This window comes from Lytechinus variegatus, chromosome 10 (assembly GCF_018143015.1).
Source record: "Lytechinus variegatus isolate NC3 chromosome 10, Lvar_3.0, whole genome shotgun sequence".
Taxonomy (NCBI): Eukaryota; Metazoa; Echinodermata; class Echinoidea; order Temnopleuroida; family Toxopneustidae; genus Lytechinus; species Lytechinus variegatus.
The window spans coordinates 27507982-27531493 of record NC_054749.1 but is presented as its reverse complement, the minus strand read 5'-3'; the positions used below and the strand labels follow the sequence as shown (position 1 = coordinate 27531493).

General features: G+C 37.1%; 1 protein-coding gene across 1 annotated transcript in view; it reads left to right on the top strand.

Annotated features, from left to right (window-relative positions):
• Positions 1 to 23512, top strand: part of LOC121422437 (helicase POLQ-like) — a 55073-nt gene that overhangs the window by 23450 nt on the left and 8111 nt on the right. The window contains exons 2-14 of the mRNA XM_041617474.1: positions 848 to 1102; positions 1329 to 1498; positions 2653 to 3565; positions 4214 to 4392; positions 4640 to 4840; positions 5174 to 5344; positions 15801 to 15911; positions 16802 to 16947; positions 17764 to 18015; positions 18641 to 18782; positions 19246 to 19350; positions 20130 to 20322; positions 20853 to 21013. Coding sequence (XP_041473408.1) covers positions 865 to 1102; positions 1329 to 1498; positions 2653 to 3565; positions 4214 to 4392; positions 4640 to 4840; positions 5174 to 5344; positions 15801 to 15911; positions 16802 to 16947; positions 17764 to 18015; positions 18641 to 18782; positions 19246 to 19350; positions 20130 to 20322; positions 20853 to 21013 — 2982 coding nt within the window. The 5' untranslated portion in view covers positions 848 to 864. The remainder of the gene's footprint in view (positions 1 to 847; positions 1103 to 1328; positions 1499 to 2652; positions 3566 to 4213; positions 4393 to 4639; positions 4841 to 5173; positions 5345 to 15800; positions 15912 to 16801; positions 16948 to 17763; positions 18016 to 18640; positions 18783 to 19245; positions 19351 to 20129; positions 20323 to 20852; positions 21014 to 23512) is intronic.

Genomic DNA, 23512 nt, shown 5'->3' with positions numbered 1-23512 from the left:
CAGCATAAATGTTTATATTATATTGGATGGCAATGGCTCAGAAAATACCAGAAATATTCTGAGAGTTTGGAAAAAAAAATCCACAAATCACTGGAATTTTTTCAAATTTCTTACAATATTTGAGGTCAGGATATCAATTTATATTTTTGTACTTTAAAACACAATTTATCGATTTTTGTGAAAAATGAAAATATGAAAATTCCTAAAACTTTCCATACAAATTTTACAAATGTCTGGAAAGTTTCCAGCCCTTTGAAACCCTACCATCAGATTATCAAAAAATAATTTTGGCAAAACAATCAATTTTTAGTTGAATTGAAGTTAACTAAAAGATATATATAATATTTGTGTGGTTTGGATTCTCCTTTGATGAGATGCGTTAAGGACAGATTGTTTTAGGCTGATTATTACTCCCCCTCCCCTTGGGTTTGTGAACTTCTATATACCTTTTAATAAAAAAACATGATCCAACTCTGAAATAGAGCCAATATAAGATTTTGGAAAATGTCCGCCTTTGCTTGGAATTGCCCATCTCATTCTGCTATGTGTAGAATATTGAACTTCTAGATATTTTTCTTGAATATTGTTTGTGGCAGATCCTGCATTTGGCAACCTTATGAAAGATGAAGCATTCCATTTTTCGGCATCAAATTTTAGCAATGATTTTGGCTGTCGTATGGGCAAAATCACCTATCACTATCATGTTTTTCCTACACTGATTTGAACATTTGTTTAATAGACATAATGCCCTTTGACCTTATTGATTATTGTGGCCGTTAACATGCTGTTCTGTATACTACGATGAATCTTCAATTTAATCACAATTTTCTTTTCCCTATGATTTCAGAGAAACCTGATGGCGAAATGGATGTTTGCAGACCAAGGAGTCGGCGAAAGGCAGCCATGCAACGGAAAAGGGCCCCAGTTGATGACTTTGGACCCGACAATAAGAGACGGCCCACCCCTGAAACCTACTTGGAAGCAAGCCCTGACATGTCTATGATTACCAGTACCAGAAGGAACGATAGGAGTATAGCCCTTTGTGACCCTATAGGATTGTCACCTATTCTTCCAAGTGCATCACAGGAGCAGGATCAACAAGGTATACCATCTAGTACATGTATGTACCATAATTTTGGCTGGTAATAATCACATCCACCTCAAACACATGCTCTTTCAAATTTCAGTTTGTGGCACTTGAATTGAGTTGAAGTATCAAGCGTGTCTCTTGTTATCAGTGATTGATCATTATATTGTTATTTATTTTTGTCTGCACCATACTCTCTGAGCAATATATTTACAGCCATATTTTTCTGTTCTTCATACAGGTTCATTACAGAAAAGACTTGTGTATGAGTCATCTCCTGTTGTATCAAGGACTAGTGAGCAGAGGTCATCTGATATCTTATTCTTGTCAGGTGACGATGATCTCTTTGAATGGGATGAAGATGATAAAGCAAAACCCAACAAAGGTTCCACATCACCACACCATGTAAAGGTAAGTATTCAGAAAAGGGGCACTTGGAATAATGGGGGTGCAGACTCCTTATGGCTATGGGAGTTTGAAGTGATGATGGGTGAGGAGTTTCTGGATTCCCACAACCAATCTCTAAATTGAAACCAGAACATGGCAAAGGAAAACTGGGGAGCGTTTCATCAACATTTTTTGTCCGACAAGATGTCAGATCTGACAACTTTCCTTCATGTCGATTGGCTAAGAAGCAGTGTTACTATGGTAACTGTCGGATAAATAAAACATCCGACAACTCCTTTCATGAAACGCTCCCCAGATAAGCAGAAGAATTGAATATCAAAACTCAGTGATAGTAGTGGTGGTAGGGAGGATTATAGTGATGATAATGATAATGTAAATGTTAGTGATGATGATGATGATTGTGATGATGAGGATGATGTAAATGTTAGTGATGATGATAATGATGGTGCTGGTGGTGACGATGCTGATGATGATGATAATGAGGATGATGATGTAAATGTTAGTGATGATGATGGCGGTGCTGGTGGTGATGGTGGTGGTGGTGATGATGATTATGATGGTGATGATGATGATTATAATAGTGGTGATGATGATGATGATGATGAAAGAATGAGATGATAACGATCATAATGAAAATGTTAGTGATTATGATGATAGTGATGATTATAATAGTGGTGATGATGATGATGATGAATGCAATTAAAATCATGCTGCTGATAATTATGATGATGGTGATGATGTTTATACCTGATGATGATAAAAACAATTGATACTATAATCTATGAATTGCATAGTGCCTGTCATGAAAATCAAAGGTAAACTAAAACAAAGCAAATACTACCCTGGGTCAGCTACCAACTTCCTCTTTCCTCACTCTCATGCTTTTTGTACGATATCTGTGCTTGCACACCTCGGTGTAGAGTGGCATATTTTTATCAATGTCTTGTCAATGTCAGAAGACATACATGTTACAACAGGACTGAATTAGAAATGTGATATCTCATAATTATCTGCAAGAACATAGTACCTGTAAAAATGGAAATGCCACTTCTTATGAATAATGAAGTAGGAAATTATAATTATGACTAAACCTCGTAATTTTCATTTATATCATCACTATTCTTTTAATTGTGTTATCGTTCTTTCGTCCCACCCAGGACCGTAAGGACAGCCATGCGAAAAAAGATGATGCAAATGACGACCAAAACCATGAGAGAAAAGATTTTGCCATTGAAGAGAAGAAGATGGAAGGACCATCAGAAAATACTGATGATTTATGGGAAGATGATGATACATTATATGCTCAGCTTGATATCAGTCTTATAGTAGCCGAATCTCAGGGAAATCATCAAAACGGTGCATGTACTAATCGTGAAGAAGTTCAAACTATTGGTGTGGACGATCGGTCAGAACCCACTACTGCTCAGTCAAAGTCGCAAAGTAATACAGGTGTTAGGAACTTGGTGAGTGATTGTACAGCATCTGGAGAAAGAACATCTAATGTGAGAACAAAAGAACATGGAAGTGCAATAAACAAGTGTCCCGAGGTAGACAGAGCTGTGCCGATGATGCAGAGTAGTAACAAAGCTAGTATATCCTCAGTATGTACTGTCACCAAAGACCGCCACACTACGGCTGATGGACCTGTATCAAGAACTAAGCAGGATGATGAATCTATTAGAAAAGGAACACCCCATCAAGAGAAATGGTTCAGCCATTTGTCAGAGGGTGCTTCAGGTCACCACAAAATGCGAAGAGAAACGACTTCAATCGTAAGTCCCGTTGCAAGAGGGAGTCACACTGCCAGTGATAGTCATCAAACTCCAAGGTTAGCAGGGGCTACGACCAGTTCCCGTCTTAAGCAACGTCTTCATGGTAATGCCAAGGTGACGACACCGCCACCAACCATGCTTCATCAGCTTCTCCGTGAGGCAGCCGTTGAGGAAGCCATGTTGGGGCTAGCTGACGTGCAGTCTGCTGTTAAGGACAAGGACATTGGTCCATTTTACGGTCTTCCCAGGAGGGTTCAAGAACTGTTGGAGAAACAAAGGGGTATCTCACAACTCTATGGTATGTTATCAAGCAATTTTTTTTCATCTTACATTAAGGGTTGAATAATTCATTCTCTAAATCACCAGCCCTCTTATTGCTGGGTAAAAGTCATCAGTCATACACAATTTCTTAACAGTTAAGTACTACAAACGACAAAGCCACAATTGATAAAATGTTGCTTGTCCCTTTTATTGTTTACGTAATTGACAGTGTTAGCAGCAGTGTAGACACCATTCACTTCATATAACTTTCCTCAGTTATTATTCTTAGACGAGAAAATGTATCATAGGAATGCAAATTTTGATTGCAGTCATTTTCAGTTATGAGTCCATGAGTAGATTTCCTTTTGAGCTTACACAAAAGTTTGCTGTCTTCTATTTCACGTTCTCTCCTATGTATCTAGGCTACAAGCATTCATGCATTCAATAAGGTAAAACAAAAAAGATTTATGGTCACCATAACCATCATAACCTTAAAAACGGGGTAATGATCATGTTTAAGCAGGGCCCGCTTGGAAAACAGTTTCATAAGCAGGGGTAATAATAGCAAGGCTCGCTAGGAGAATGGCTTCGTAACTGAATTTGCTACCCTGGGTAAATATACTGTTATCACAATTATCACAATTTACATGAATATAGTTATGTTCAAATTCATTTTCCCTTTTAGAATGGCAAGATGAATGTCTCAGTCAACGGGCTGTGAAAGAAGGTCGCAACTTGATCTACTCTCTCCCTACTAGTGGAGGCAAAACCTTGGTCGCTGAGATCATTATCATGCAACAGATCCTATGTCATCAAAGAGATGCTCTTCTTATCCTGCCGTATGTCTCCATTGTACAAGAAAAGGTGAGTTAAGTGTCTTAGGGAGAGTTGCAAAAAAGTTCTTGCAATCTATTGGTTCTTGCAATCTATTGCAAATTTCTAATGCATATTTTTGATTGATATATCAATTATACATTTAATTATAGCAAATTGATTTTACTGCATGTTGCAAATAGCAGTCCAGCAATCAAGTGCAATCTGGCAATTGTCTCAGAATTGTGATTGATTTTGGAAAAAAATTAGTCTTAATCTGTTTGTTGTGTGAATAAAGGTAACTTCCCTGACCCCTCTGGCAGTAGAGCTTGGATTCCTTGTGGAAGAGTACGCCGGCAGCAAAGGGTCCATCCCACCGAGGAAGCGCAGAAAGAAGCACGCCCTCTATGTTTGCACCATAGAGAAAGCTCACACCTTGGTGAACTGCATGATCCAAGAGGAAAGAATGAAGGAGATTGGTCTGGTTGTGGTTGATGAGGTGGGTTGCATCACCAATTGTTATAAGTGCACTATTTTGTTTTTGGTTTTAGACTTTGTGAAGTATAATTTCATGTATTACCTACTGTTAGTATCAATTGTTTTCATTCCTTTCTCTTGACTTTTTATTTAAATTGTGATGAATGCAATATTGTAACTCCAAACTTACACCATTAGTGCTTGTCTGATCCAAAAAGATCAAAACTCATTCCCAAATTCTCTACAAATTTAGTTTCTAGCTAAAATTCTAAAATGATTAATATCGCTTTGAAACAGTTACGTCTGATTAGACCTTGGCAGCTGAAATAGATATAATTGATCACATTCATTGCAGCTTCACATGATTGGAGATGGCGGACGACGAGGGGCTTCCCTGGAGATTTGTCTTTCAAAGCTACTCTACCTGGATACGTGCCAGATACTAGGGATGAGTGCAACACTCAGTAACATCAGTGACTTATCAGCATTCCTCAAAGCAGAGGTTTATACCAACAATTTTAGACCAGTAAGTAAAAAATGCTCTTTAATCCTCCTTTCCTTTTAACCCATTGGATACTGTATGGCCCGTATTCTGAAGTCAGGTTTAACTTAGACCATGGTCTCACTCTGTGCTTAAATTATAGGGAGCCAAAACTTAAAAAAATGCTGTTTATTTTGTTTATTGTTGCGGCCCCAAACAGAGTTCGGAGGATATTATAGATTTGGCCTCGTCACGCCGCTGCTGCCGCAGAGATTTTCTTGTGAGCACTCTATCAGTTGCATTTCTTTTCCAACCATCTTCAAATTTGGCATGAAGGTAGAGTATGGTATAATGAAGACGGCTATTGATTTTGGTGTGGGCGGAGACATTGTTGCCATGGTAACAAGAGTTTTTGTCTCACCCACCAGAGGTGAAGGCGAGACTTAGGCATCCAAATGTTGTCCGTCCGTCACAAACCTAATGACACATACATGTAACTCCACAACCATACGTCGCTTTTCAATCAAACTTGGATGGTGGATGAACTTTGGGGACCTGCATCATATGCTGCAGTTGGCAGTCACATGGTAAGGTCAAAGGTCATTTTCAGGTCAACGTTAAAGTTTACATCCAAGACTCTCTTATGACATCTAACTCCGCAACCGTAAGTCACTTTTCAACCAAACTTGGATGGTAGATGGACTTGGGGGACCTTCATGTTATGCTGCAGTCGGCAGTCACATGGTAAGGTCAAAGGTCATTTTCAGGTCAACGTTAAAGTTTACATTCAAGACTCTTATGACACCTAACTCCGCAACCGTAAATCACTTTTCAACAAAACAATATTAGAAGCAATATTAGGTGAAGATGTCTATCATTTTTGGTGGGGGGTCTTAGGGTAAGGTTTACAAGATACATCCAAATTACTCTGTATAATTTTATTCCCCAACAGGTGATACTGGACGATACTTTAGGTTCTGCAGAGTCGGGCTGCTATGTCAAATTATTGTCATCAAATTTGGTACCCACAGACAAATTGTGGGCAGGGTCATTGTTGCCATAATGATTGTATTTATTTGTCAAATTTCTGTGTGAGCTCTATATATCGCAATGACGGATGATGCGGTGGGTTCGGGGATACATGTGCTCGACTGCGCGACCCGCCAAGCATCTCTAGTTTCTTCTGTTTACTTCTTTATGTTTTATGTTTGGGATTTTATCTCATTTTGCTTTCATAACAAAGAAAAATACTTCACATTTCATTCCCAGACAATCATGAACAATTTGGATGTCATATGAGTTAGGTAGCTTGTCAAAAGTCCACGCACCGTTCTTCATCGTTCTTCCCGCATCCGGGTTTTCGCTTCGGCTTTCCCGCCCAACGTTCCCTTGTCTTCAAAGGAACGGCCGCCATCAAAGGCCCTTTAATGCCACCGTTCTTTTGTTCGTCTTTCCTGCAAGTCTTAATTTCTGTCGAAAGGCCGAAGAATCTATTCTAAATAGCTCCCTCTACGACCAAAACAAATGTGTGCCTTCATCATGTTCATATTGACTGTCGGATCGAGAGTTCGGGTCACTGTTCTGAACTGTGGTTCGCATCTATCGGGTGCATTCATAAAGCCACGGTAGCTTAAAAAAAATCACGCATGTGTCGAAAATCGTTACTGATCTTTCGAATTTGCTGCAATAACCATGAAAACCTCTTTTTTGCAATTGGAAGACAGTCAATTCATGTTTTAGGTGGGAAAATAAGATTCCACATATTTTCGTTTCGTAGGCCCAAGCCATTCGTAGAATTCACGTCGATTTGGAATATTAATTATTACTCGCATCTCAAACAGGTGTCGAGAACGCCCCCCCCCAAAAAAAACAGAAGGAAATAGAATGATAAGATAAATATGACCGGAACAGCTTAGCTCTATTAGGCATAGAAAGATAAAAGATTTACAAAGATTTATTAGAAACTGTTTTAAATAGTTTTTTTCATATTTTTGACGGGCAACCATTTCCCCAGGATAACATATTGTCTCTTAATTTTCTTCATCTCCATGTTTTAAAGAAACGGGACCAAAAGGGATTGTGAAAAGAGGAAAAAGAAACTAAGAGGTCAAAGGGAGAGAAAAGGGAGGGGAAACAGAGAGAAATAAGAAAATAATATTGGGATGGAATAAGAGGAAGGGTGAAAAAAATGAAGGAAATACAGTTGAAAGAGTGGAAAAAACTCGGAAATATGAGAGGGGTTCTCCCGATTTCTGCCTGTGCATCGAAATCAATATTCATGAGAAAGCAGAGTTGTGTCCTCGCAGAAACCGTGATCAGGTGGGGGTGAAATTATTTTATGACTTGCGTCTTCGGAATGAGAGTACGCATGCGCGTGGACTGGATATTTACGAAATTGTGGTCGTCTATTTCGAAAATTGTATGCCATGAATGAATCAGCATCCTCAAACTTCCTGTACCCTTCTATCACTGGGGATTTAGGGGGGGGGAGCCGCCCTTGCCCCCTTCCATTATGAGAGGCACAATTAGAATTTGTAATGCAAAATGCAGCCAAAAGAGAAGAGTGCCCCCCCCCAAAGCGGAACCTTTTTTCCCCGTCATGGATCCTCCCCTGACCTTTAGACATATAGATCCGATTCTTGGTTGGATTTACATTTACAAAGGCCCCCCCCCTCTATTGGCGGAGCAAAAAAAAGGGAAAGAAAGAAAAAAGAGAGGAGAAGAAAATAAGAGGAAAATATAAGAGGAGGAAGGCGAGTGAATAAGATGATGCGAAGACTTATTAAATAATTTTAATAATCACTACGGCACTGGGACAACCAATTCAAAGAAATAATTAAATATCAACCTTGGGCGGCCGATCGGGGAAAATATGGGTGAAAAAAATCACCCCCCCCCCTATTGGCGGAGGCTGGATCCACCCCTGATTTAGATTTACATTTTATTCACCCTATCGATCCCCTCTCGGGGTATGAGAGTACAACATAAAAACAACATATAACAGACTAAAGTATAACTTCATTTAATTGGTTTAACGTATTAAACGTAATGTTCGGAATTGAAGATAAATACCAACTGTGGTAACGATCTGAAAATTTGTTCGATCAGAATCCAATGAAATTTACCAACGAAGTGTTTGTATAAATGAAAAATATTTGCCAAATAGCCCTGTGAAAGAAAGTCGTAAAAGTGCTGAGAAATGAGCGATATAAGCACAGAATTCCATCAAATGTCAGGTATTTTTCGAGGCAATGTTATAATACACTGTCCCACGTATGCTTTTCTGTTTTAGTGATCATCAGAATTATCGATATTGAGCGGCGATTTCATTATTCTACAAAAAGATAAGTGTATATTAATGTACTAGGTCTAGATTTATGATGAATATTTCGTATCGAAATCGTCATGTAATCATATTTGAAATTGCGCCTGATACGTTGTGCTGTACATGGTCTTATCCTCCCATAGTTATCGATATCGTCATCACCGCTGTTACTATCGCAATCATCTTCATTTCTCTATTATAAGTATTATCTTCGTTAACATTTCTATTATTTCATTATAATTTTATCATCATAAATCGATGGGGTGGGAGAAGGAGGAGGAGAAGAAGAATTACCAAGGAGAAGCAGACGTACATGTAGAATGGAGGAGCAGTAAAAAGGGATGAGATTAATAATGAGAGATGAGAAAGGATACGGAGAGGAAGAGGAAGATAGAGAAAAAATAAGGAGACGCAAGAAGAAAAAGAAGGAGGACGAAGGAAAAGCAGTAGGAGACGTATAAGAAGGGCAGGTACATGGGCAGAAGAACAACAAGAAGAGAGGGAGGAAGGAAAAGAAAGAAGCAGCAGGAAAGGATGAGGTGGAGAAAAAAGAATAATGAAAGACGACAAAGGATATGAAGAAGAAAAAAAGATTAAAAAAAGGAGAAGGAGTAAGAAGAGTAGATGAAGAAGGGAGTGAAGGATGAGAACAAGAAGAATGATAAGATGGAAAAGAAGAATAACGACAGAGAAACAGAAGAAGTAGAAGAGGGTGTGAGTTTGTTCTAAAGTAAAATCAATGTGAGTAGAATTAAATTAATGTTTTTATTTATATTGCACTTGCAGTGATTACATCATTACAATACTAGGATGCCATTATGTTCAATAATTTAAGCTTCAAAATTCGGTAATTCACGGGTGAAGATAAATTATGGGGCCGTAAGCTGCAGGGAGATATGTAGAGTGATATTAGCATTAGGTCATTGCTCTAAAATAGATGGAATGTGATTATTTATTATTAATATTAGTTAGTACACTTACTGGCCTAAAAGCAAAAGCAAATAGGGCCATGATATACAAGCTTCTCCATATAGAGAATTGAACATTATTGACCTTTCAGGATTGCTTGGCATTGATACTCATCGAACTGTTCTTAGTCATTGCCCTGGCCTATGATCATGAAAAAGCAAGATCAGTCACCCGTATAGTAGAGAATCATTGACAATAGCATGCTCAGCGGGTTCGCCACAGAAAACAATGGGAGAGCTAGAAGCTCACAGTCTTGAATTCCCCATATCCGCTGTCGTGATTATTGTCGTAATTTCAATAGATAAACCTACTTCAAAAGACCGTTGGCCCGCCCGATGGGGAATCTTTTGTAATAATGTAGTGTATAAAAGTATGAGTACGCAGTAACTACCGCCCCGACTTCTGTTGTGCTATTTAAAAGATTTCTTTCACCATCATCGAGTAGCGATTAGCGTGTAAAATCGCATAAATTATCTCACAAAACGGATCTAATGTTCATGATTACCAACATCACCATAATCATTACCATTATCTTTCATTTTTTTAAATAATAATAATAATAATAATAGCGGCATATTTACCCAGGGTAGCCACTTCAGTTCCAAAAACTGTTCTGCCAGAGGGCCCTGCTATTATTACCCCGGCTTTAGCACGGCTACCTTGATCGGGCGCTCGAGCATTCGAGGAATTTCTTCCTACCGGGTACCCATTCACCTCACCTGGGATTATATAAACTATAAAATTGATACTGGAGAACGATTGGAAATAGATAATGAATGAATGGTGATGATAACAGTGATGATGATGGTGGTAATTAGAACTTTGAAGTGATATTAATGGACATGATAATACGAATAATAACATCAGTGATAATGTTGATGATTAAACATTAACAAACGAAGATGATTGGTATATTTCCGGCAATGAACCATGTATAACTTGAGACGCGTTTTTCATTTATCATGTTTGTTATAAAAGGGTTTTCATATCATGATCCTGAAAGACATAGATTATATTTAGTTATCAGAATATCCCTATTCATGTCAGATTGTAAAACATATTAGCTAGCGCTGCACGCTCGCATATTGATTGGTGAGTTATGAAAATTTCAATATTAATTATATTACAAACTAATTAAAATCTCCATTTTATGACAGTTTATCAACAATTTTCGGCTGGCGATTTGCGCGCACATTGATTGTTAAAAATATATCAACTCAGGCATCTTATTTATAATTACAAAAGTGCTTTAAATATATAATATTGACAGATTTCGCGCTCTGATTAGGCTTATTAGATTAATGAATTAATTTATTGATAAATTGTCCCTTTTTCAGAATGGAATATCAAAAAGTTTCATCTCGCGATTTGATAAGAGAAATAGGAAGACAGTCATAATTTTCACATGATGGAATATTGTTCTTCGAATATCCCGGCCCTATGTCAAAACTCAAAGTAATAATAATTAATCATATATGTTCCTTTTTAACTGTGATCCATATCCACTCACAATTCTACAAATCTCAAATTTTCCTCGCGCTCGCTTCGCTTGCTTAGTTATGTATTTACCTTTTTCATGATTACAAAGATTGCTTAGAACTTCTATTCTTCAGGTAGAAAAGTAAATATTTTCAGCTCACGCTTCGCGCTCGCATTATTTGATTGTTGAAATATGTGACGTTTTCATTTACAGATAATTAAAAGTAGCCGTTAACAGATTCTTTTTTATCAGAACGATCAATGCGTACTAAATTCATTCATCTCGTTTAGGATCACAAGCATTGCCAGAATGCTATTTTAGGACAAAATACATGAAATAAAAAATTAAAAATTAGCGCGCGCGCTTCGTGCTCGCACTATTTAGATTAGGCTTGCGAGATTATTTTACATATATTTTTACATTTGATTTAAAAGAATAAAGCTTAAAAGTGACACTATTTGGTTTACATATTATGAAGCGCCTTCTCATATTCCAATTTTACCTTAAACGTAAGTATTTTATTTTCAAACGAAATCTATAAAAAGGGTGCAGTTAGGCTCTCATTTTGATTCCAAATAGTCTCATAATTGGGATTAGTTGCAAACACGGTTTTCGAATAGAAGGCACATCGGGGAACATCAAAGTATCAAGACAGTCACCCGCGCTGACAAAGTGATAATCTCCCCTTGACATACCCCTACCAATCAAGAGGTCATCTTTCTATTGAAATCCGCAACCCGTCAGACCACCTCTTTGTTCAAGAATATACGTTAATCTCCCCAATCAAGAATGGGGTAATTTAAATCTACCTTGTCAATGGGGTAAGCCGTTAAATACAGCTTGCAATGCGCTGGCCCATGTCATTTTCAACGTCCGGCTTTCGGGGAATTAAAATGAGCATCAAATGGGTAGTTTTCTTGTTCTCGGTTTGTCCCCATACTAGAACCTTGATTTTGTTTCTTTTCGTAATGTGCATTTTGATATGGTTTCCATTATATTTCTTAACATTTCGACATTTAATGTAGTTTAATGCTTGCCTTTATAAAGAGCAATATTACATAAAACCTATTTGGCGAAGCAGATTATAACATAACGTTCGACTGATATTTTATCAACACATTTTTGATTAACCAAGTAACTTCCCTCTTTATAGGTCTACTCTTAATGTGAACATTTGAGTTATATTCATTGCCTACCAACTCTGTTTACCAGGCTTAAGTGAAGGTCCTCATTTGTGTATGAACATGTTCTCATTAAAATACATGTTGTGAGTTTCAAATAAAGGGGGCACACTTGTGTAAAAATGGCATATTTACATTAACAAATTTGATAAAGGCTCTCAAAGGGGGGGGGGGGGAGGGGCACACGGACCGGATGATCCTCCCCCCCGGATTCACTACATAACTGTACCCTCTGATGTGCAGAATATAGACCCCGTATAGACCCACTGACTTCGAGGTCACAAAATAGAACACAAAACTTTTGAGAGCCCAACTATTCAAAATAAATACGGCGCTGATTGTATTGTGTTACTCCGGCAGGATCCGCACCAGCATGCACTCCATTCTTGTTGATCTAGTATGCTAAATACCTCGGTCACATTTGTTCTAAGGCGAGTCGAAAACAGTCATTTTAACAGTTTTTGGACCTGCTAAATATAGGTTTTAATAAAATGAATAAAACGGCTGTTTTCGACTCGCTGTATGGCCGCCGTAGAGCAAATGTGACCGAGGTATTACCATTTTCTGTACGTTAATTTATTGTTTGGTGCATATTTAAATATGCAAGCTATACAGAATGCAGCTATACGATTAACAGGTGAAGTACAAAGTTGGAAGGGAAACTAGGCCAAAGAGGCTTTCGTATTACTAACTTTACGTCGGTAAATTATGTTTACCTTAGACACTGGGAATCTAATTCGCAATAATTGACATACACACATTGCAGATTAATTTAAATATTTGATAGAAGAAACCAACGGCAATATACACGTATTGTTCAAGTCAAACGTGAAGGTTAAAAAAGAATAGGTATAGAAAAGTTTTAGAAAAATTCAAAGGAAGAAATAAAGTTGGATGAAAAAGGAACCATCAGAATTAAGTTGACAAAATTGAATATTATAAGTAGAACAGGAAAATTGAAAGAAATAATTAAGTCCCCTCCCCCAGCGGACTGGTTTGAAGGGGTGGGGTCACCATGCATAAAATCATGGTACTTGTTGAGGCCTCAGCCCCAGACCCCCCTTCGGTTATGTGGCTCCAGGATGGTAATCAAGAACACTAGGTCACAGAGCACTCTAGATCACAGGGGAAATTTATATAAGAGAATAAAGACGGATCCCAGGTATAAAGATTTTATAGATTTTCCTGTCCAATATCCTGTCGGAGTCACTTAAATGTGTTAATTTGCATTTTCATTCACGCGATATTTTTCACCGGTCATTAAAGTGTAGAATGTGATTAATAGAAGATGCTATAATTCCTTTATAAACACTCAACTCTATTCATGATCAAGACTACCTCAACTTTGATAATTTCAATATTCATTTTTAAGTGCTTTTGATTTCGTTCGAAGATGTTTGTTATGGTTTTAAAAAGTAACGAAAGTACCTTTTGTTCTGAATTTCGGGCAATGAAATTCAAGGATTGTGCATTTAAGCTACAATGACCGATATGACAGCTTGAGCATCCATTTTATTTTTAAAGTTCAAATAAATTATATTTTATTCGTTTGTTTTGCACGGCATCTGTATTATGTGTGAATATATAAGTTTCTAGAATTGAAATGTTTAAACAAATGCAGTGGCGTACCTAGGATTTTCCACAAGGGGGGGGGGCAAAATCGCCCAAAAAGAGTCCTCAAAAAAGGACATTTCACAGCAAAAACGAATTGACAAGAGGGCTAAATTAAACATAGACCTATGTTAAGCTCAAATTTGAATTTCAACGCTGCCCTTAGTTTTCAGCCTTTTTTCCACCAAAAAACGTTTGCATTTTATGTTTTTAGTGTTTTTTTTTCACAGTAGCGTTTCAGTGTATTGCTTTAAACGCCATCATTTTGGGACCCAGGTATGATTTATATTGCATCTTTTGCGTGGGGTTCTGCATTTTGTTTACAAAGATGTTAAGGTCAATTCCATATCTTTCCTTTTCACCCGACAATGCTGACTGTGCGGGCTCAGTGTGATGAAAAAAATCTTACCCTCGCCTGAACACTTACTTTCAGAAATTCAATTTCTTAACGGTATGTTCTTCAAAATTAAACCACATGCTCGTGCTAAAGGGCTAAAGCTTAATTGTTCTATTAAAGAAATGAAATCTAAATCTTATTGAATTTGTCATATACTGAAACCCGAAACGAAAAATTATTAAAAAAATGTGAAAGCATAATTTTTGAAAATGTATACCCCACTGAACTACGCACACCGATACAAGGACACAACGATATCCAGATCAGTGACTAGAGATCGCTCGTTTTAAAATAATAGTTTGCCTAAGACGTCGATATCGTGGATATAGAGGGCGCTCATGCAGAAACATCTTATCGGAGAGTCAACCGGGGGGTGTCAAAAGAAAAGATAAAAGCGCACGCTTCCGTTTTCGCTGCAAAAGGGAACGCTGTCGTCTTAAATGGCAAGAGCACTGACCCGTAGGAAAGAAAAATGGACAATGGCACGCTGAGCGGGTTCGCCGCAGAATATGAAGGTAAAAACGCACGCACACCTTTGACAAGCCGCCTTAATTAAATGTTTACTGTTGGGGATCCGTGCCCCAATTTGTTTTCCATAGTTAAACCACAACTTTAAAGCAGGGTTTGATTTAAACCCGAGTTCAGAATACGGACCTATGATTTTTATATAACACATGTTTTCCATAATTGAACTCTAAAACTAGATACAGCAGATATCACTTATAAGTCTCATTACTTTTATATTATATCAAAGAAGAGAGCACAGCAAAGTTTTGTTTATCAGGGAGTGAGTTGTAAAGATTGAATAAGACTTCAAGGTCCTGAAAATGACCTCTCAAATTCAATGTATTGACAAGTATGTTCTTATAGTAAATGAGGTTTTAATAGGAGGAAATTATAATTTGTAAACAAATTTTCGGCATTACTCCTATGTATTAACATCGCATGCTCGATCTTTAATGAATATCATAAGTCAGAAAAAATTTGGACCAGTGGGATTCGAAGTAGATGGCAGGTTTGAATCCCACTGGTTCCAATTTTTTCTGACTTCTGATTTTCATTAAAGATCGAGCATGCGATCTTAATACATAGGAGTAATGCCGAAAATTTGTTTACAAAGTATGTTCTTGTTGTCTCTTGATGAAATAAAGCTTCTGTCAAAAGCACATAATTGTGAAATAATGTATTGTACCTTTTTTCTTATTGTTTCTTTTTTCTTTTTAGAGATCAACTTAATCATCTGTAAATGTTGTAATTCATTTACAATCTGGTTTGATTTGTTTTTGAAAAACTTAAAATTATTATTAAAAAAAGATGTAAAATACATTTTTAAAACTGACAAATTCAATCCCACAAAAGGATGATTTAGGAAATTTAAAGTTAGTGGTACCTCACGGAGAACAAGGTATGTACGTGTACTTCAACCATTATAATTTATTACTCAGCAAACATTATTCAACAGTCATATTCTTTCGCAACACTCCATTTTGCTTATGATGAATATGTGAATAAGATTCATTTATTTTCTTCCATCTCAGGTCGAGCTGAATGAATATATCAAGTTAGAAGATAACATCTTTGAAGTCAATCCTGGGAGCAACCTTCCAGAAGATGAAAAGTTCACCCATGCGAGGACCATCACATTCCCTGTAAGTCATTCACATTATTCAGCACATTGATTTCTTTGAAAGGTGAGTTTCACAATCTTTATGCCCATTGAACAGACGTGTTTTTCACGACTGTTGCAGAAACGGATTTTGTATTGTCTTTTGTTTGTCACATCATGGGCACTGACAAAGAGTGTGACTTCACATTTCATTTTTGAGAGCTACGCTCCTTTTAAAATCTATGATTTTATTTCTATAGTATTTTACTAAACCAATCGTGATTATTTATTCCTTATATTCCAAAGCAGACAAATTCTTAAAAGGCAGGTTGTAACATTCACGTACAGTGCGTCCCTTAAGATTCTCAGTTATTATTTTTTTTCAACATAACCAAGCATTTATTTTTTTCAGATATGCAAGATACAAATTAATCTCAGATTAAACTTCATACATGTAATTCATCTGAGAGATAAAAGGTGATCCTAGAATACCAATTTTATAAACAGACAATTTGATATATTTATCCTCTTTTGTTTAATATATTTTTTGGCTCGCCTACCAGAGGTGAAGGCGAGACTTAGGGATCCAAATGTCGTCCGTCCGTCACAAATCTAATGACACGTAATTCCACAACCGTAAGTCGCTTTTCAACCAAACTTGGATGGTAGATGGACTTGGGGACCTGCATGTTATGCTGCAGTCGGAGGTCACAAAGGTCATCTTCAGGTCAACATTAAAGTTTACGTTCAAGGCTTTTATGACAAGTGTTATTCCATCCCAGTCATTTCACAGTGAAGTTTCGATACAATTCTGTGGCATGCCCTCGCAAATCACGATATTTCTGGTTATTTTCATAAGTGGGCGAGACACAAAATGGCTTTTGCCTTGTTATTAAAATTGCCAATCCTTTCATATGTGTATTTCATTACTAGTATAACAAGGCGATGCTGAAAAACGACCCTGATCATCTAGTAGGGCTTGCTCTGGAAGTCATCCCGACAAATTCTTGCCTATTCTTCTGTGCAACGAAGAAGAACTGCCAAAATGTTGCAGAGAACATCTGTAGGTACATACCAAGGTATGGTAACGTCTAGTGGGTGTGGTTTCATGAAGCTGTTAGTGAGTTACAATTGACTTTATGCATGACGGGTGACTATTTCTTGTGGTACATGATCACTATATAGGTGACTTGGCACCTAACAATAGCTTCCAAATGTGCATAAATTGTGCGTAACTTTGCAAACAGCTTTATGAAACATCCACCTTTGCCTTATCTTAGAAAGAGTTGCAATGAATTCAAATCAAACTCAAATTGTAGTTGATCTAAAATTCTTATCCTTCAACTACACACTTTTAGATCAATCACAGTTTCAGTTTGATTTGATTAGAAGTATTTGTAGGATGAGGGCCCTGCTATTTCATCCAGTATTTCTGGCGACTTTCAGTAAAACGATTCAACTATTACTTTCTATTATATATATGTCCTTGCATGCTGGCTGTTTCCTATCCTGCTGTGCACATAATTCATTATTGCATATTTAATCAATGTAAAGTATACACGTAAATATCCATATTTACTTTTAACACAGCAGTGATACTATATGGAATTGTTTCATAATTTGTAGATTATGCCATGCAAGCTTGATGTCCAGCAGGAAGTAATTCCTCAAAAAGCTGTGTGCATCTGATTATGAAGCCTAGCTTAGCCGAGTAATGATAATAGCAGGTCTCGCGGGGAGAACAGTTTTTCGGAACTGAAGTGGCTACCCTGGGTAAATATACCATTATTATTATTATTATTAAATGGAAAAGGACATAAAAGTGCTGGAGAAAGTTCAATCCCGAGGAACAAGGCTAATTACATTTATCTTTATTATGTATTTGTGCTGAATAGAAACAGAGCCAAGCAGTTGTTCCAACACAAGCACAAGGAGAAGGAGGAACTGTTACTGTCATTACGAAGAGAATGCGACAACAATCTCTGCCCCACTCTGAAACGCACCATACCTTACGGGGCTGCGTACCATCACGGTGGCTTGACGATGGATGAGCGGAAGCTGATAGAGGATGCTTACTCAGATGGAACGCTTTGTTTATTAACAGCTACATCCACTCTAGCAGCTGGTGTCAACTTACCAGCTAAAAGGTCAGGGGATGTTTCATGAAGATTTAAGCGCGACTTAGAGTCGCACTGCGGGATATAACGTGTCACCCCATTGGTCAAATCATGCTATTGGAAGGACACACTACCTGCTTATTGATGTTAAAAATTGCGCATTTAATATCATGTGCGCATTGGCGCATCGTTATTGAAGTATGACTTTAAAGTTACACTTACGTATATGTGAAACACCCCTAGGATTTATGACTTGAATCGTAAATCTACTAATCATGGTCTCGTTATAATGAATATATGAACATTAAACTTTTTTCCAGATACTCTGAAAAAGCACAGCAACTTTGTAAAAAATTGTTAGTAGACATCATGATACAAAAGTCCCCCACTGACATTTATGTTCAATTTTAAACTATGGAATAGATTCCGAAGTTGCATTTAATCATTCATGTTTATTCCATGTTTCTTATTATCAGGCTCTTTTCCAATGTGATTTTTTTTTCATATTTGATACATTTAAGGCTTTTATTTTTCATTTCAATATATTATCATTATTGTGTTCTATTGTTTAGTTTTCAGAGGGGTAGGGATAGGGGAACTGGCCATTACTGGACCTCTTGAAGTCTGTTTCATCACAATTTTGCCTTTGTTTTAGGGTTATATTGAGAAGCCCTTATATAGCTGCAGAGCTTCTGACAACAAGTCGTTACAAGCAGATGGTTGGCAGAGCTGGACGGGCTGGAAAGGACACCTCTGGTGAAAGTATCTTGATCGTAAAGCCCAAAGATAGAAAACAGGTGTGTTTTCCTTTATGAAAACGGTAATCAAAGTCACCTCTTGTTTAGGACATATTACTTTGGGATTTACCATGGTATTAATAATAATAATGATACACTATACAAAGCAATTTTACAGGCTAGCTATTGGACTTACTTAATCTTCTGTTTTGTTGACAATCGGCCATGTGTAAAGTCTATTGATAAACGAGCCATTACGATGGGAGCCAATCTACTAAAATTCATTTTTTCATTGAAATTATGAAAATGCAATCATTATTTCAACAGAACATGCATCACATGAAAAAGTAGACTCTAAGCTTTACAAAATTACAATATGTCACTTGTCAATTACATTGTGACAAAATCATGAATTCTTGGTTTTCTTTTTTTCTTGAATGCCCTGTTTATGCACTTTGGCACATTATATTCATAACTTCTATTATTATTGTTTTTATTATCATATCATATTGTGTAATGGCAGGTGAGTGAGATGTTGAATGGGCCAATCAAAGGATGTTACTCCAGTCTGATGCATGATGAAGGAAAAGGAATGAGAAATCTAGTACTTTCTCTCATCAGTCTCAAGGTATGTGCTTAATCATCATCATCATCACATCATCATCATCTTTATCATCACCATCATTACCACCACCACCATCATCATCATCATCATCGTCATCTTCCCAATCATTACCAACAACATCAAGATCATCGTCACCCTCATAAATATAGTCATCATCATCATCATTATCATCATCATCATCAGGATCATCATCTTCCCCATCATCACCAACAACATCAAGATCATCGTCACCCTCATAAATATTGTCAATTTCATCAACATAATTATCTTCACAATCATCTTCATCAATAATAACATCATTATTGTTACCATCACATTTCAACATATTGTCACTGTCATAATATCATCATCATCATTATCATCATCATCATCATTGTCATCATCATCATCATTATCATCATCAGGATCATCATCTTCCCCATCATCGCCAACAAGATCATCGTCACCCTCATAAATATTGTCAATATCATCATCAACATTACCATCATCATCACCATCATCATCACCATCATCATAATCATCATCCTCCTCATCATTATTATTACACCATTATCATCATCAATATCATAGTCATCATCCTCATCATCGTCCTCATCATAATGATCACCATCGTCATCATACTCCTCCTCATCATCGTCATTATCATCACCATCCTCCTCCTTTCATCATCATCACCACCATCATCAGCTCCATTTACATTAATTCTATATCATTTTCATAATACCTTGATATGGGTAAAATATTATTGTGATTGAGTCTTTCTTTATTTGTTCTCTCATTAGATCACAAGAACAGAAGCATCCCTCCAGGATTTCATCAAGAGAACCCTTTGTGGCATCCAGGCAGCCGAGTTCCAACGTGACCTGGTAGAGCTGGCTCAGAATGCCCTCAAGCAGGTGGCAGATCTGTGTTTGGTTAAGACTACCAAGGACAACTTGCTGGAAGTCACCAGGATAGGACATGCTGCATGCAAAGGTACTTCATAAGATTCAAATAACTGGGGAGCTTCTACTTTGTATCTCAATATTGTTGTTTGTTCTTTCTCACATATCGATATGTGGATAATTAGTCAAGTACCATTCTGTCCTCATCCCAGCTATTTATTGGTCAAATTGAATACTGTATAGAATGTCATTAGATTTAATAACAAGCATGGAGAGGAATTCACATGCATTTAGAACAAACACCAGCAGTACATAAGAGCATATTTCAATATTTTATTTGATTGTTCTCTTCTGCATTCATAACATTTTTATAATACATTTTTTTCATTATACAACAAACATAATATATTGGGTTACTGTTTTGGGGGGCATGAATAAAAAAAAGAGACAAAATGGACTAAATAAAATATTCTAAACAAATATAATCCAGTAACAAATAATTTAAAATTTGTAATTTGTATAAGAATAATTGTCATCATAAGCAGATTACTTGATAAAAAAAATGAACTGTAGCCCCTGATCTTGATATCATTCTTTCATTTATGCCTCCTCTTCTCTCAGGTTCTGTTGATTTAGACCTATGTTCAGACCTGTATAAAGATCTGAAGTTCGGGTGTGACAAGGGCTTGGTCCTGGCCAACTCGCTTCATCTCCTGTACCTAGTGACCCCATATGATCAAATTGACTCGGCTAGACCAAACTGGATGGTTTATATGAAACAGGTACTTGATGTGTGAATTCCTATTAGTTCAAAATGTGTGTAGACTTGGCTAGACCAAACTGGATGGTCTATATGAAACAGGTACTTGATGTGTAAAATCCTATTAGTTCAAAATGTGTGTAGACTTGGCTAGACCAAACTGGATGGTCTATATGAAACAGGTACTTGATGTGTAAAATCCTATTAGTCCAAAATGTGTGTAGACTTGGCTAGACCAAACTGGATGGTCTATATGAAACAGGTATGCGATGTGTAATGCGTGTAGATTCGGCAGAGTCCCCAGTTTACACCAAATTATAAACAATTAAACTGTTACTTTTTAACTTTTGAAACAGAAGGTCATGGGTTCAAATCCCAGCCATGGCATGATTTCCTTTAGCAAGAAAATTATCCACATTGTGCTGCACTAAACCCAGGTAAGGTAAATGGGTTCCAGGTACAAAGGCTAAAGTCAGGGTAATAATGTCCAAGTCCTTTGGAAGCACCTAGAGATGTTAATGTACAAGATATGTGCTATACAGTGCATCCCACAAAAAAGGAAACCCGTTTTCAGAGATACATGTAGATTTCACAATTATTAAATATGTTTTTACTATAATAAATATGATGGTCATTGCTAGAGTGGAATCTCATCTCTCATTTGAAACCAACAGCTTAGCAAATCGTTCATGCATGGCAGATTACAAACAATAAATATTGAGGCATATCAGAAACGATTTGTGCAGCATCTTACGTGTAAATCTGAATCCACTCTCATTTCTGGATTCAGTGAGAGAAGTTTAACACAGAATACAAAAGAAATGCTAATGAGCCAATCGTTGAATATGCACGGTCATCATATCACTAACCAATCTTGTCCAATTTTTCTGCGCAACCCGATTTTTGTCTCACCTTCATAGCAGAGTGAGACTATAGGCGCCGCTTTTGCGACGGCGGCGGCGGCGTCAACATCAAATCTTAACCTGAGGTTAAGTTTTTGAAATGACATCATAACTTAGAAAGTATATGGACCTAGTTCATGAAACTTGGCCATAAGGTTAATCAAGTATTACTGAACATCCTGCCTGAGTTTCATGTCACATGACCAAGGTCAAAGGTCATTTAGGGTCAATGAACTTAGACCATGTTGGAGGAATCAACATCAAAATCTTAACCCGAGGTTAAGTTTTTGAAATGACGTCATAACTTAGAAAGTATATGGACCTAGTTCATGAAACTTGGACATAAGGTTAATCAAGTATCACTGAACATCCTGCATGAGTTTTATGTCACATGATCAAGGTCAAAGGTCATTTAGGGTCAATGAACTTTGGCCGAATTGGGGTATCTGTTGAATTCCCATCATAACTTTGAAAGTTTATGGATCTGATTCATGAAACTTGGACATAATAGTAATCAAGCATTACTGAACATTTTGTGCGAGTTTCAGGTCTCATGATTAAGGTCAAAGGTCATTTAGGGTCAATGAACTTTGGCCGAATTGGGGGTATCTGTTGAATTACCATCATAACTTTGAAAGTTTATGGATCTGATTCATGAAACTTGGACATAAGAGTAATCAAGTATCACTGAACATCCTGTGTGAGTTTCAGGTCACATGAACAAGGTCAAAGGTCAATGAACTTTGGCCGAATTGGGTGTATCTGTTGAATTACCATCATAACTTTGAAAATTTATGGATCTGATTCATGAAACTTGGACATAAGAGTAATCAAGTATCACTGAACATCCTGTGCGAGTTTCAGGTCACATGATCAAGGTCAAAGGTCATGTAAGGTCAATGAACTTTGGCCATGTTGGTTTTTTTTGTTGAATAACCATCATATCTCTGTAAGTTTATTGGTCTAGTTCATAAAAAGTGGACATAATAGTAACCATGTATCACTGAACATCTTGTGGGAGTTAGAGTAGTCGGCACTGCTGCTATATTGAACTGCGTGATGCAGGTGAGACGGCCAGAGGCATTCCACTTGTTACATTAAAATTTCACACTCGTCTTGCTCATTAATGCGTGAATGGTTGGTCTCATATTAGGTATCATATTAAAGAGCCTATTGGATTAAATGATTATGGAAATGAAATATCATAATTCATTTGCCTTTGAATAGATAAAGATAGATAAATGGTTTATTAGTAAAAATCAAGACATCATCGCGGCTAAGGCCGAATTGCGATGTATTCACAAGGTAATAAAGACACAAAAAATATTCAAACAATAGCATAGATAATTACAAAATAAATAATACGGATAAAGTATGGGATTGAAAACTACTTGTGTTGTTGACTTTTGGAAAGGTAAGAGAGAGGTGGGAAGGAGGAGAGGCAGATAGAGAGAGGGGGGGGGATTGAAGTGGAGCAGAAAGTCAGAAGAAAAGAAGGTACAAACATTATGAAAGAGGTAAAAATATGATGTTGTAAGGCTGTACGTAAGAATAAACAAAGTTAGAAGAATTTGAAAGTAAAATATTATCCGCTTTTCGCCTCCCAGGCACAGGTGAAT